This window comes from Diabrotica undecimpunctata, chromosome 3 (genome assembly GCF_040954645.1).
Source record: "Diabrotica undecimpunctata isolate CICGRU chromosome 3, icDiaUnde3, whole genome shotgun sequence".
NCBI classification, from domain to species: Eukaryota; Metazoa; Arthropoda; class Insecta; order Coleoptera; family Chrysomelidae; genus Diabrotica; species Diabrotica undecimpunctata.
In genome coordinates, this window is record NC_092805.1 from 114263323 (window position 1) to 114276134 (window position 12812).

The window sequence follows — 12812 nt, forward strand, 5'->3', positions numbered from 1 at the left end:
GAATAGTCCAATTGTAGAAGTATTGAAACACTTCACTTTCTCAGTTTTGAAGCCAAAATGTTCTTCTCCCTGGAATCAGTTGCAACCAGCCACATCTCTGTTCATTTCTCATAACATGAGCAAGATATTCTAATTTGCGCTGTTTGCTTGTGTTAAAAATCTCTCGTTCTACGTAGGACCTCTCTTCTTAACATGCCATACACCAAAGTGCGTAGGCGACTATCTCATTACTAGAATTCTGTTCTTGGCGGCGTGAGTATTGTGTATTCCTGTCCATTCTTTAATATTTCTTAACCAGGATAATTGTTTGCGGCCGGCTCCTCTCCTACCTTCGATCTTCCCTTGTAGGATTAACTGAGGTATTTCATATTTTGCTCCTCTCAATATGTGCCCAAGGTAACCAATCTTGCGTTTTTTAATTAATTTAAAGAGTTCTCTTTCCACGCCGGCTCTCTTAAGGACGTCATCGTTTCGAACTCTATCCACCCAAGGTATGCGCATCATTCTTCTTAATGACCACATTTCAAATGCTTCAAGTTTGTTGATAGATGTTTTTTTCAAAGTCCACGTTTCCATGCCATAAAGCAAGATGGACCATATGTAGCACTTGACCATTCTGTAGCGTATTTCGAAATGTAGGTTTTGATTACATAGAAGCGGTCTGAATTTCACAAAAGCTTGTCTTGCCATTTGTATTCGGGTTTTTATCTCTTGTTGTGGATCCGATTGGTCATTGATTGTGGTGCCAAGGTATTTAAAAGTTTTCACGCGTTTTATGCGATCGTCACCTATGCATATTATCGGGTTTTCTGGAGGGTTTCTGCTAATGACCATATATTTCGTTTTCAAAATGTTGATTTTGAGGCCATATTTTTTACCTATGCTATTCACCCTATCAAGTAATAACTGCTGATCTTCCAATTTATCAGTTATAATCACTGTGTCGTCTGCATAGCGTAGGTTGCTAATTGGTATGCCGTATTACCTTAATGCCTAATTCCGTGTCTTCTAATGCTTCCGCAAATATATTTTCAACATATAAATTAAAAAGCATCGGAGAGAGTATGCAGCCTTGGCGGACACCTTTCCGGACTTCAAATTCATCAGTATATTGGTCTTGATCAATCCTCACCTTTGCCATTTGGTTCCAGTATAGATTCTGAATAATTCTGATCTCCTTCTGGTCAATGTTGGCCCTATGTAGTAGTTCCATCATGATATCATGTTTAACATTGTCAAATGCCTTCTCGTAGTCGATGAAGGTGAGGTAGACATCTTTTCGTTGATCTAAACAGTTTTGTATTAAAGTGTTCAAACATAAAATTGCCTCTCTTGTTCCTAGTCCTCCCTTAAAACCGAATTGTGTTGACCCGCTAAATTCTTCTAGTATCTTATACATTCTTGAGTGTAATATCCTAAGGAAGAGTTTCAGCAAGTGACTCATTAAACTGATTAAGCGGTGTTCATTGCATTTTGTAGCATTAGCTGTTTTTGGGATCATCACAAAGGATGACTGCAGCCATTCTCGCGGAATGTAACCAGTATCATAAATTCTATTGAACAGCTTTACCAAGATTTCGATATTCTCCTCGTCTAGTAGTTTTATTGCTTCTATATTAATTTCATCTGGACCTGTTGCTTTATGCATCTTTGTGGTTCTAACTGCATATTCTATTTCACTTCGCATTATTGATGGCCCTGATAAGTTTTCGGAAGGAAGTTTGCGCGTTGGTTGTGTTGGTCTTTCGTCATTAAAAAGTCTTTCTGCGTATTCTTTCCACGCCATTGCTATCTCCTCTTCTGACTCTATGTATTCGTTTCTGTCGTTCCGTATTCTTGTTCTGTGGTGGCTTTTGTGTATATTCGATATTTCTTTGATCTTCTTATGTAGTCCAAAACTATCTCCTTTTTCCTGCAATTGTTCTATTTCGTTGCACCTTTCCACCATCCAACGTTCTTTTGCTTTCTTAATTTTCTGGCGAATTTCTTTGTGTATCTGTTTGTATTTGTCTTGATTACGTTGTTGTTTATGTTGCCTTCGCTTTTCCATTAGATCCATAATTTCGTCCGTCATCCATTCGTTATGCTTTCTATTCCTGATCTGTGTTTTAACTTCCCTGTTTACTGCCAGAATCGTTCCTTTAATATCATTGACTATCTCTTCGATATCATCATTTTGTTCTATTATTCGCATTCTTTCATTAATTTGATTTGCATAACTCTTCTTCAGATTTTCGTCTCTCATCAGTTCTCTTGTATTTATAGGCGTACTGGTGTTTGTATTTGTTCTCTTAATTTTTGCTAGTTTTAACCTCACATCTGCTATTAGCGGATTATGATCGGATGCAATATCAGCACCTGGATATGCTGCGATTCTTTTGATAGCGTTACGAAATCTTCTGTTTATTAAAACGTAGTCAATTTGGTTTCTAATTATTCGATTTGGACGGTCTCCTGGTGATTTCCAAGTATATAACTTACGAGGTGGGAGCTGAAACCATGTGTTCATGACGACAAAACCGTTCTCCTGGCAGAATTCACACAGCAGGTCGCCTCTTTCATTTCTAACTCCAAGGCCGTACTCTCCAATTATGTCTTCATATCTTCCTTTACCCACCGTGGCGTTAAAGTCGCCCATTATTATGTTTATGTAGGACCTCTATATTAGCCGAAATGTGTAAGCGAATTCTATGGAGCCTTAGATGCACACATCGTTTGTGGCGTTGACTGTAAGGAATATATTACAGGGTCTTCAATTAAAGGTTTCTATTTTACGTAATGAAAATCGTGGATCGTGGATTAAGTTGTGCACAACAACACGTGCAGTGGAGCTTTTGGGATTGGATTTGGTTACAGTTGATAATGTGGTCTGGAATAATTTGGGCAGTGGAAGGCACTTTTATAAGGTTGAATTATCGAATAAATGAACTTTGATCAAATTAAAGTCAGATATCGAGCACAGTTTATTAATCATGTACATTAATAAACTGTGCTCGATATCTGCCTTTTATTTGATCAAAATTGACTATAAAATGAAGTAGGTGTTGATAAATGAATTTGATCGCATTTTATGGGGTTTTCATCATAATCATCATCATCATCATCATCCAGCCTTCATTTATCACGTCCATTGCTGGACATTGGCCTCTCTTAAACTCCTCTATTTTTTGCGATTTTGTGGTCTTTGTTTGCGGGGTTGTTGGGGTTTTAGAACAAGCAAAACTTTTTATCAACATTGACGGTTTTCGCTAAAAATAAAAATAAAAAAGTTTCTTCTCGTTGCATCCCATCTATGGACGTCAGTTCGCATAATCAAACAGAGATTAAAAAAATAAATATGAAATATAAAGGATCAAAGTGGTTTCCTAGTCGGTAATCATGTCTAGATACTACATTTGTTTTAAAACAAGTAATTGAAATACTTTCAAAGATAAATAGAGATATACACATTATTGATCGCGAAAAGATTCACGATAAACAAGTTATTTGTGGTGCTTAGACAATCAATTATACACTGGGGTGGAAAATTAACCGAACACTCAGATTTTTCCTAAAAACTAGCGTTTAAAAAAGTTTAAGATGTTTCCAATTGAGTATTAAATAATAAACAAAATTTAAAAGTCAAATTTATTACAACTCAAGAATGTTACACAGAAAAAACATTAAACAATTCAAAAAATTTGAAAATCTACAAAGAAAAAAAATTATTGTTTTTAAATATAAACATTTTTTATGGAAAACGATATTTAGCAGAGTGTATTACCTTCACGAGCCCTAATTACGGCTCTCATTCGATCAGGCATACTTCGGATTAAGGCAGCAAAGTCTGCTTGAGGGATTTGCTCCCATTCGTCACGAACTGCTTGCTCCAAATCATTCATGGTTTCAAACTCACCATGGTTACGTCGGATACGTCGTCCCGGAATATCCCATGTATGGTCTATTAGATTTAAGTCTGCATTCCTTGGGGGCCATGGTAATAAACGAATCCCAACTTCATCCAAGTAATCCCGTGTTATTCTTGCGATGTGCGGACGAGCATTATCTTGCATCAGATGAAAGTTTTCTCCAACGAATGGGGCAAATGGCACATGATCTTCCAAACATTGCTGAATATACCGTTGAGCGTTCAAATTGCCCCTTTGAATTGTAACAAGATCTGTATGAGCCTCTAGGAAAATGCCTGCTCACACCATTATATCACCTCCACCAAATTGAACTCTCGGAGTAAAACAACACTGCTGATAACGTTCACCAGCTCTTCTCCATATCCTAGGCTGCCCATCTGATGAGTATCTGTTAAATCTTGATTCATCCGTGAAAAGCACAGCACAACACTCCAATTAAGATGTTCGCGAGCGAAATGTAAACGTTGCCTCCGATGACCTGCTTTAATAGAAGTCCCGTCACAGGTATTTTGGACCTTAATCCATATTCATTTAAGCGTCTTCGAACGGTATAAACGGAAACTGTGTTTCTATGGACATCATTTAATCGTTGAACAAGTGCTGGTGCTGATAATGTACGATCACATAACGCGTGTAACCTAAGAAAGCGATCTTCAACTTGAGTTGTGGTTCTTCGTCTACCTTGACCTGGCCTCCTGGTGTATTGTTGTGTTTCCCGAAATCTTTGTATTGCATCAAACACTGTACTTCGAGAAATTCCTAAAGCATTTGCAATGTAACGAATGCAGCGCCCCTCAGCCTGTAAAGCAACAGCTTGTGCTACTTCTTCTGGTGTCATCATCAGTACCACAATAAACTTAAATTAATACTAAGCCGCTATTTCACATTAATAATAAAACGTATATGTAAAAGTGTTGTTGTTTGCACAAAACATCCAAACAGGTTCAAACAAGAAAAAAACGTTTTGATCGTGAAAAAAATTAAACTGGTTTTGATCTAAACACCAACAAAAAACAAAAAGATCTGAGTGTACTCAGAAAAAAAGCTTCACAAGAAAGCGGAGAGTTGTGTTAAGCTAGCGAAGAATATCTAAAGTACATTTAAATATGACGAAGACTTTAAACAGAGCTGCCAACTCTTCTCTACACTGTTTAAAATATGTGTACAAGAAGCGTTTCTAAACTTGGAGGAAAAAGTGTAGAAATGTGGGAATTGAGGCTGAGCAGGACTGCTGTATGCACTTTTATTCGCAGGATATCATGACGTAAAGGTTGCATCATCTATGTAATGAGGAAATTAGTGGAAGAGTACACGAAATGGAGTCTCACCATGGGTATTACAGTAGTCGAAATCTACGAGTCGAAGGAAAAAGCATGAGACTTAATATTAGGAGACGATATAATAAAAAAAACTTTTAACACATAAGCACTTTGGAACTTAACAAAGAATGTCAATGTGACTAGGAAAGGTATACAAATTAGAATTGCTCAAGTGAAAAGAAGCATACACATGCTAAACCTATTGCTGTGAACAAATGAGATAAGAATGCACAAAAAGGTTCAAATATACAAAACAATAATCAATAATAGAATTAACCGTTACGTATGGTGATCATCATCATCATCAATAGCTATTCCATGCATCGTAGGATGTAAGCCACATTAGGTGTGTCCATTCCTTTCTGTTTGTGGTTTTTTGCAGCCATTCGGGACTAACCATTCGCTTGATGTCATCAGCCATCTGGTTTGAGGTCTGTCACTACTGCTCTTGTTTGCTTTTGGTCGCCATTCAATAATTCGCTTCGTTCAACGGTTGTCTTCCATTCTTCTTATGTGTCTTGCCAAGTTCCATTTTTACATGGCAATCTTTTGGTACATGAGTGTTAAAAGACAGAAAAAGCGAAAAAATATTTTCTCGAAATGAACTAAAGAAGTTTCAAGAATTCAGAGAATTAGAAATAATAGATGGGTTGCACATGTAAGTCCATTTCAATTTAGGAAAACAAATAAATAATATACTTACAATCAATCTATTCTACCTTGGGCCACCGGTTTCAATCAATCAATCAATCAATCAATATTCTTTATTTCATCCTACTTTTACAAGTATTGAAATGCGTCAAATACAATCTATGATCAGTAAAAACTATAAGTACATAAAAACAGTTAACATAAAAACATATAAAATATACACAAAAACATACAAATTGTTAAAAAGATGCCTGCAAGCATTCCTCTATCGAATAGAAAGTGTTTACCAGAAGTAAATCCTTAACTGTTCTCTTAAATACATAAATATTTGACTCTTTAACATAATTAGGTAATTTATTATACAAACGAACGTATTTTGGGTAAGGACCCTTGCCTACAACGGCCAAGTGATCACAGGGATCACCAAATCATTTTTGTAACGAAAATTGTAACCACTCTAAGGAAACATCATTTTTGCAAATAAAATTGCATCTATGTGACTTTACATAAACAACACAACTGAAAATATATAGCGAAATTACAGTTAAAATATTTAATTGTTTAAAAACTGGTCTACAGGAATCCAAGCGCCTTCTAAACGTCATGTTACGAATAATTTTTTTTTGAAGAACAAGCACCTCATTAATTCGCGAGCAATTTCCCCAACAAACTAAGCAATATTGCAAAATTGACTGTACATGAGCAAAATAGTAAAGTTTTAAGATATCTAGGGAGACAAAATTTCTAAGTTGTCATAGAACATAACAGTGCGCAGACAATCTTCCCACTACATAATCAACGTGAGAGCTCCAAGACAAATTAGAATCCAGGTAAACACCTGACAACTGGAGTGGCTATTTACCACTGACCCATTGTCAAGTTTTACTAATGGACTCATCTGCATAGTAGAAGGTGAAAAGGTTACGATGTTGGTCTTTGATCCATTTAAGATTAGGACATTATTTAAATAGTAATGAGTCATACTTTTTACAAGACAGTTTGCTTTTTGTACTACATGAAAAAAATTATTGGAATTTAGTGCAACTGTGGTATCGTCAGCAAATTGAGTGACATAACAGTCTGATTGCTGTTCCACGTTTTCTACTCGAACACTTGCATCAGAAAAATTATCTAATGGATTCCGAACCAAACATGTTGAGCTATCGCTTATCAGTTGATTTAAATAATTGACGAAAATAAAAAATAAAAGAGGGCCAATGATACTTCCCTGTGGAACTCCGGAGAGAACACTTTCTTCTGAAGAAAATATTATATTCCCATTTACATTGACCTTAATTTTTTGAAACCTTTTCGATAGCAAATGGATCCACACCTTTTCGATAAAAAGGTGTGGATCCACTTTAATGCAGTTCCTCTAACACCACTATGATAAAGTTTTTCCAGCAGTATTGGATGATTTACAGTTTCAAAAGCTCGTGCTAAGTCAAAAAACAAACAGCTAACTTTATTACCCTTATCAAAGTTCGATAAAATATGATTGCACAGCATTAGTAGTGCGTTTCGCATAGTATAATTTGCTATCCATCGTCAGGTCTCCGGAAAGGTAAACGCATCAAGTTACCTGTGCGGAGACCTGACGATGCATAGCAAATTATAGTTAGTAAACGGTTACTTCAAGGCAGAATAAATTTATTGTAAGTCTATTATATATTTCTTTTACCTAAATGGAATTATAAATGTTTCATGTTTACATAGTGAGCTCCCTAATGAATAACCTCTCCTGAAAAACGGATTTCAGATAAACTTTCTTCTCTTATGTGTATGATGTTAATCATTATATATATATATATATATATATATATATATATATATATATATATATATATATATATATATATATATATATATATATTATTTATTTTTATTTGATTTAAGGTCTCCCCGATCCCTTTGCAAAGATATCTGTCGATGGCAGTGGACAGTGCCACTCTACGGAGACCGTAAAGAATACACTAGATCCAAAATGGAATTCCCATTATGATTTGTATATAAGTAAAAATGATAGTATCACAATTTCAGTTTGGAATCACCGCAAAGTTCATAAAAAGCAAGGCAGCGGTTTTCTAGGATGTGTTCGTATAGTTAATAATTTAATACAAAGGCTTAAAGATACTGGGTGTAAGTATTAAAACATTTTTATTTTCATTCTTAAACAAAATCAAGAGAAATATATGTGTAATATGATTTGGTTTATTTTTTAGATCAATGTCTGGATCTAGGAAAAGCAAATGCAGAAGATGAACCAGTGAAAGGCCAAATAATAATATCGTTACTGTCCAGAGATGGCCCTTGTGGGGGAACCCCATTGGCAATTGTGGGTCCTCTAGGCGATCTTAGAGGACCCACAGACCATGAAAATTCTAATTCTAATACTACAGCAGAGCTACCACCTGGTTGGGAAGAAAGGAGAACTCCCACCGGCCGTTTATACTATGTCAACCACATCACAAAATCGACACAATGGATTCGACCACAAAGCAATGGAAAATTGAGAACAAACAGGCCTAGACTAAACAACAATAATTCAAATTCTAATGTCGATAATAATAATGTGGAAACTAATAGGTCAGTATGTACAATATTTTTGTGTATGATTTTGTTCGCGATGTTCTTTCGTTTTGTTTCGCTTATTTTTGTTGATATTTTCGATCGTCGTTCGGCTATATCTGATATTATTAGCACAATTTTTCTTTCAAAAAGTCATTTTGTCAGATTGAACTGTTAAGTAGCCTGAAAACCGGGATCTATCGGCAAGATACAGCAGAAAATCAGACAAACCATTAGACCTAAAGATGGCACTTTAATGGTCCAGATACACACCAGATACGCACCAGAAGAAGGAAAAAAGAAAGAGCAACACGATTCTGTGAAGAATGTAAACTGACAATGAGTAAAAGTAACACAACTAGTGATGGCCCTTCACGAATAATCCGGATCTTTACATTGACCCGTAAGGTCCTATTCTCAAACTTAATACGACCCGGGCTTTTTGATCGAACCTATCGAAGAAAAATAGTTGTAATCCACAAGGAAACTAAGTTCCTGTAGTTGGCTGTATACCATATATTAAAAAAATTACATTACATGGCATATGTCGCCATGTTACCAATCCAACGGTAACTTTACCATCTTAATTTTAAACAAGACATAATGTAAACTAAATTTCATTTAGTAATTTTTAAAGGGTTTTTACCCCCATATTTAGTGACTACATTCATGTATTAACCTGACACTGATGATGGAATGCTTATTCCGAAAACGTTTTGTCTATTTAACATAGCCCGACTGGGTTTTTAATTACCTTTTTATAAAGGATTTTATTGAAAATTTTTTAAAAATAGTTGTCTTAAAATAATTTTATTAAAATATCTATGTATGCGAACAGGTGCTATCTCCAAAAATTTTATTTTTATTATCGTTTTTATTATTATTTTTCGAATCCACGGAATACTTACAAGAAAAAGAATATCAGGAAAGATTGCCGGGAATGAAATATTACAAAACGATAACATCGAGGAAAGCTGGGAAAAACTCCAAAATAACATAATTAACGCAGCAACAGAATCACTCGGAGAGAGAAACTTAACAAAGACTAACTTATCAAAAAAGAAAACCCCATGGTTTAGAGAGGACGCGAGGACAAAATGTGATGAAAAGAAGAAAGCCTTTTTACAATACAGAACACAACAGGCATACAATCACTATAAACGAATTAGAAATGAAACAATACTTTAGTTAGCCAAATAAAAAAAGGAACCCTGACAGAGCTTCTCAAAACAGATGGAACACGACGTCTACGGAACACAGAGAGAAATATGGAGAATGATCAAGGGACAAAGAAAAGAGATGAACGAACTAATAAAAACGAAACACATTCAGGAGGAAACATGGGCAGACTACTTTCGATCCCTATCTGCTAAGGGTGACTATAATGAACCACCAACACCAGAGGTGACGGCAAACGAAGAAGTAAATATTTAGGAGGAAGAGGTAAAGGAAGCATTAAGGAATTTAAAAAACAAAATCGCCAGGAGAGGACAGAATACCGAACTAACTCCTAAAGAATGGAGGACTGGATCTGACCAAACAACCACTAAAACCAATTCCAAAAATAATAGAACAAAACAGAATTTCTCAAGAATGGAGATCAAGCATCCTAATACCTCTCTTCAAAAAGGGAGACAAATTAGACCCGGAAATTACAGAGGAGTTAATTTATTAAACACAACAGAACAACCAAAGTGATATCAAATAAATTGAATGAAATTATTGCACTAGCACAAGAACAAGGTTTTAGGTTGGAAAGGTTGGCAAGAGAAATCATTAGAATACAACAAACCGGCATATCTATGTTTCGTGGACCTTAAGAAGGCATTTGACTGGGTCAAATTAAAGGTCGTTATCCACTTATTGTACGCAACAGAGATACCTTTAGGAATATTCAAAACGATCAAAAATATTTACCAAACCAACACAATAAAAGTGAAAGTAGAAGAACTAACTGATTCTAGTGAAGCTGGCAATGGGATAAGACTGGGAGATTCCCTGAAGCCTCATTTGTTCGACCTGATTATAGATGAAATAATAAAAAAAGTAAGAACTAAAAAAGGGTACCAATATGCAGACGACGCAATACTACTCTCTCAAACTGAAGATGATTTACAACGTATGCTGCACCAATTTAATATAACCGCCAGAAAATTTAACATGTTTATTTCCCCGAAAAAGACAAAATGAGTGGTTATAACAGCAAATTTACTAAGATGTAAATTGGAGCTGGAAGGTCAGATAATAGAACAAGTGAAGTATAGAAGTGGAAGATCAAGTGAATAGAGCAAACAGAGCCGCAGGTTGACTGAATGAAACAGTAAGGAGAAATAAAAATATCGGGAAAGAAATGAAAGGCAGAATTTACAAAACAGTCATCAGATATATATATATATATATATATATATATATATATATATATATATATATATATATATATTACGTATCAGATATGTATATAGAAGTACTGATATAGACGTAGATGCAAGGTGGAGAACATCAAGAACTGGGTAAGAAATAAAGGAGTAGAATGGAATGATCATATCAGCCGAATGATAACAAATAGGGTAGTAAAGACGGCAAGAGACGGTTCTCCAATGGGAATACAATCAGTAGGAAGACCACGAAAACGATGGAACGACAACTTACTGGAGGCACATTGAAAAGCAAACAGTCATGTCTACATAAAAAGAAGAAGAAGAAGCCTTTTATTTTTTAGGTGTTAAATTAGATGAAATTATTAATATCATGTACGCAGATGATACCGCCGTAATGGCAGAGAGTCCAGAAGACCTTCAAATTCTGTTCAAAATACAGTAAACAAAGAATGTAATGAAAAAGACGTAAAAAAACGAAATGGATGGTGGTCGGAAAAATATATATTGAAGACTCGGTACTAAAGCGATAACAAAACTCTGGGCGGAGTGAAAGACTTTAATATCTGGGAAGAAGGATTGACTGCAGGGTTCAGAGCGACGAGGAAATTTCGAAAAGACTAGCACTGGCACGCAAAAGCTTCATTGGTTGCCGTTCTGTCTATGCCATGCCTATAGTCTACTTTGCTTTGTGGATGTGAAACTTGGATAATAAAAGTAAAAACTCTAAGTAGATTGGAAGCGTTCGAGTTGTGGTGCTACCGTCGCATGTTCAAAATCCTGTGGACAGCAAACATATCCAACAAACGTGTGCTAGAAATCATGTAAAAACGTAAGAATTGATCAACACCATCAAAATGAGAAAGTTCCATTACTTCAGTCATATATAATCAGGGGGACCTAAATATTCTTCACTCCAGTTGATCACTCAGAGCAAAATAGAAGGAAAACGTTGGGTCGGAAGAAATCATCTTTACTGACTGCGTTACATTTGACTACCGATTGTTAACATCACGATAGCCAACGCTTGAAAGAGGCATTGTACACAAAGAAAATGTTAAATAAGTTTGTGTTCAATTCACGAATCCTAAAATGACATTTTTTTCTTGTTATTACTCGTCTTTGTGACATAATTTATTTTTTGTGTATCTGTTGCTTCAAATGCTGCTCTTATATTTTCTTTATTATAATCGAGGTCTTTATTGATGAATAAGCTTGTCCCAACTTACTTGCACAATTACGTTTTTTCTTGCAGAGTGATTTTCAATCTTCATTTAGTCAATATTCATATCAGCAAATTTATACCAATAACGAAAGAAAAAGTAACCTCATTTTTTTTCATAAACTTAATATCTGTTTTGTTATTTCATTTTGTTATCGTTTTTAGAAAGTAATCACCAAATATTTGTTTGTAGAAATGTTGAACTAGTAAATAACAACTCGCCGACAACTAGTACCCCCACAATAACAACAACTACCACTATAGATACACCACAATCACCAGTGACACCGTGCTCGAGCACCTCTCCCGTCGTTAGCCCCCAGAAAGAACAAGCACCGCCAATGAGGGCGATACCTACCACATCAGCAGCTACTCCCTCGCAACTAACTTTTCCAACAGTTTCTCCTACCTCTACAGCTGTAGTACCGGCGCCTAATAACATTAGTTGTAATGCACCTGCAGTACCTGTCACAACGGGTAGCACGCTGGTCACTGTGACAAATAATGGAGGGGGTGTAGTTGGTAGTCCTCAGCAGAGGGTCACAACAAGGGAAAGGAGGCCAAGGCCTAGTAACGAGGGGGAGAGAAGGGATGGAAGCAGCAGGAGAAGGCAAGGTAGAAATAGGAATTCTGTTAATGTAGTTGCATCACCTAGTAATAATAATCAAAATGGGCTGGCCGTGGCTGGGGTAAAGATGGATTTGCCTCCAGGTTATGGTAAGTCAAAAGTTTATGGCATGTAATGTCCAGACTATATTTCTATGTTTTA

General features: G+C 35.8%; 1 protein-coding gene across 1 annotated transcript in view; it reads left to right on the forward strand.

The window, feature by feature from the left end:
* Smurf (SMAD specific E3 ubiquitin protein ligase) overlaps positions 1-12812 on the forward strand; it is a 49536-nt gene that overhangs the window by 20891 nt on the left and 15833 nt on the right. Inside the window, exons 3-5 of the mRNA XM_072526679.1 lie at positions 7775-8017; positions 8101-8464; positions 12237-12760. Of these exons, the coding sequence (XP_072382780.1) occupies positions 7775-8017; positions 8101-8464; positions 12237-12760 (1131 nt within the window). The remainder of the gene's footprint in view (positions 1-7774; positions 8018-8100; positions 8465-12236; positions 12761-12812) is intronic.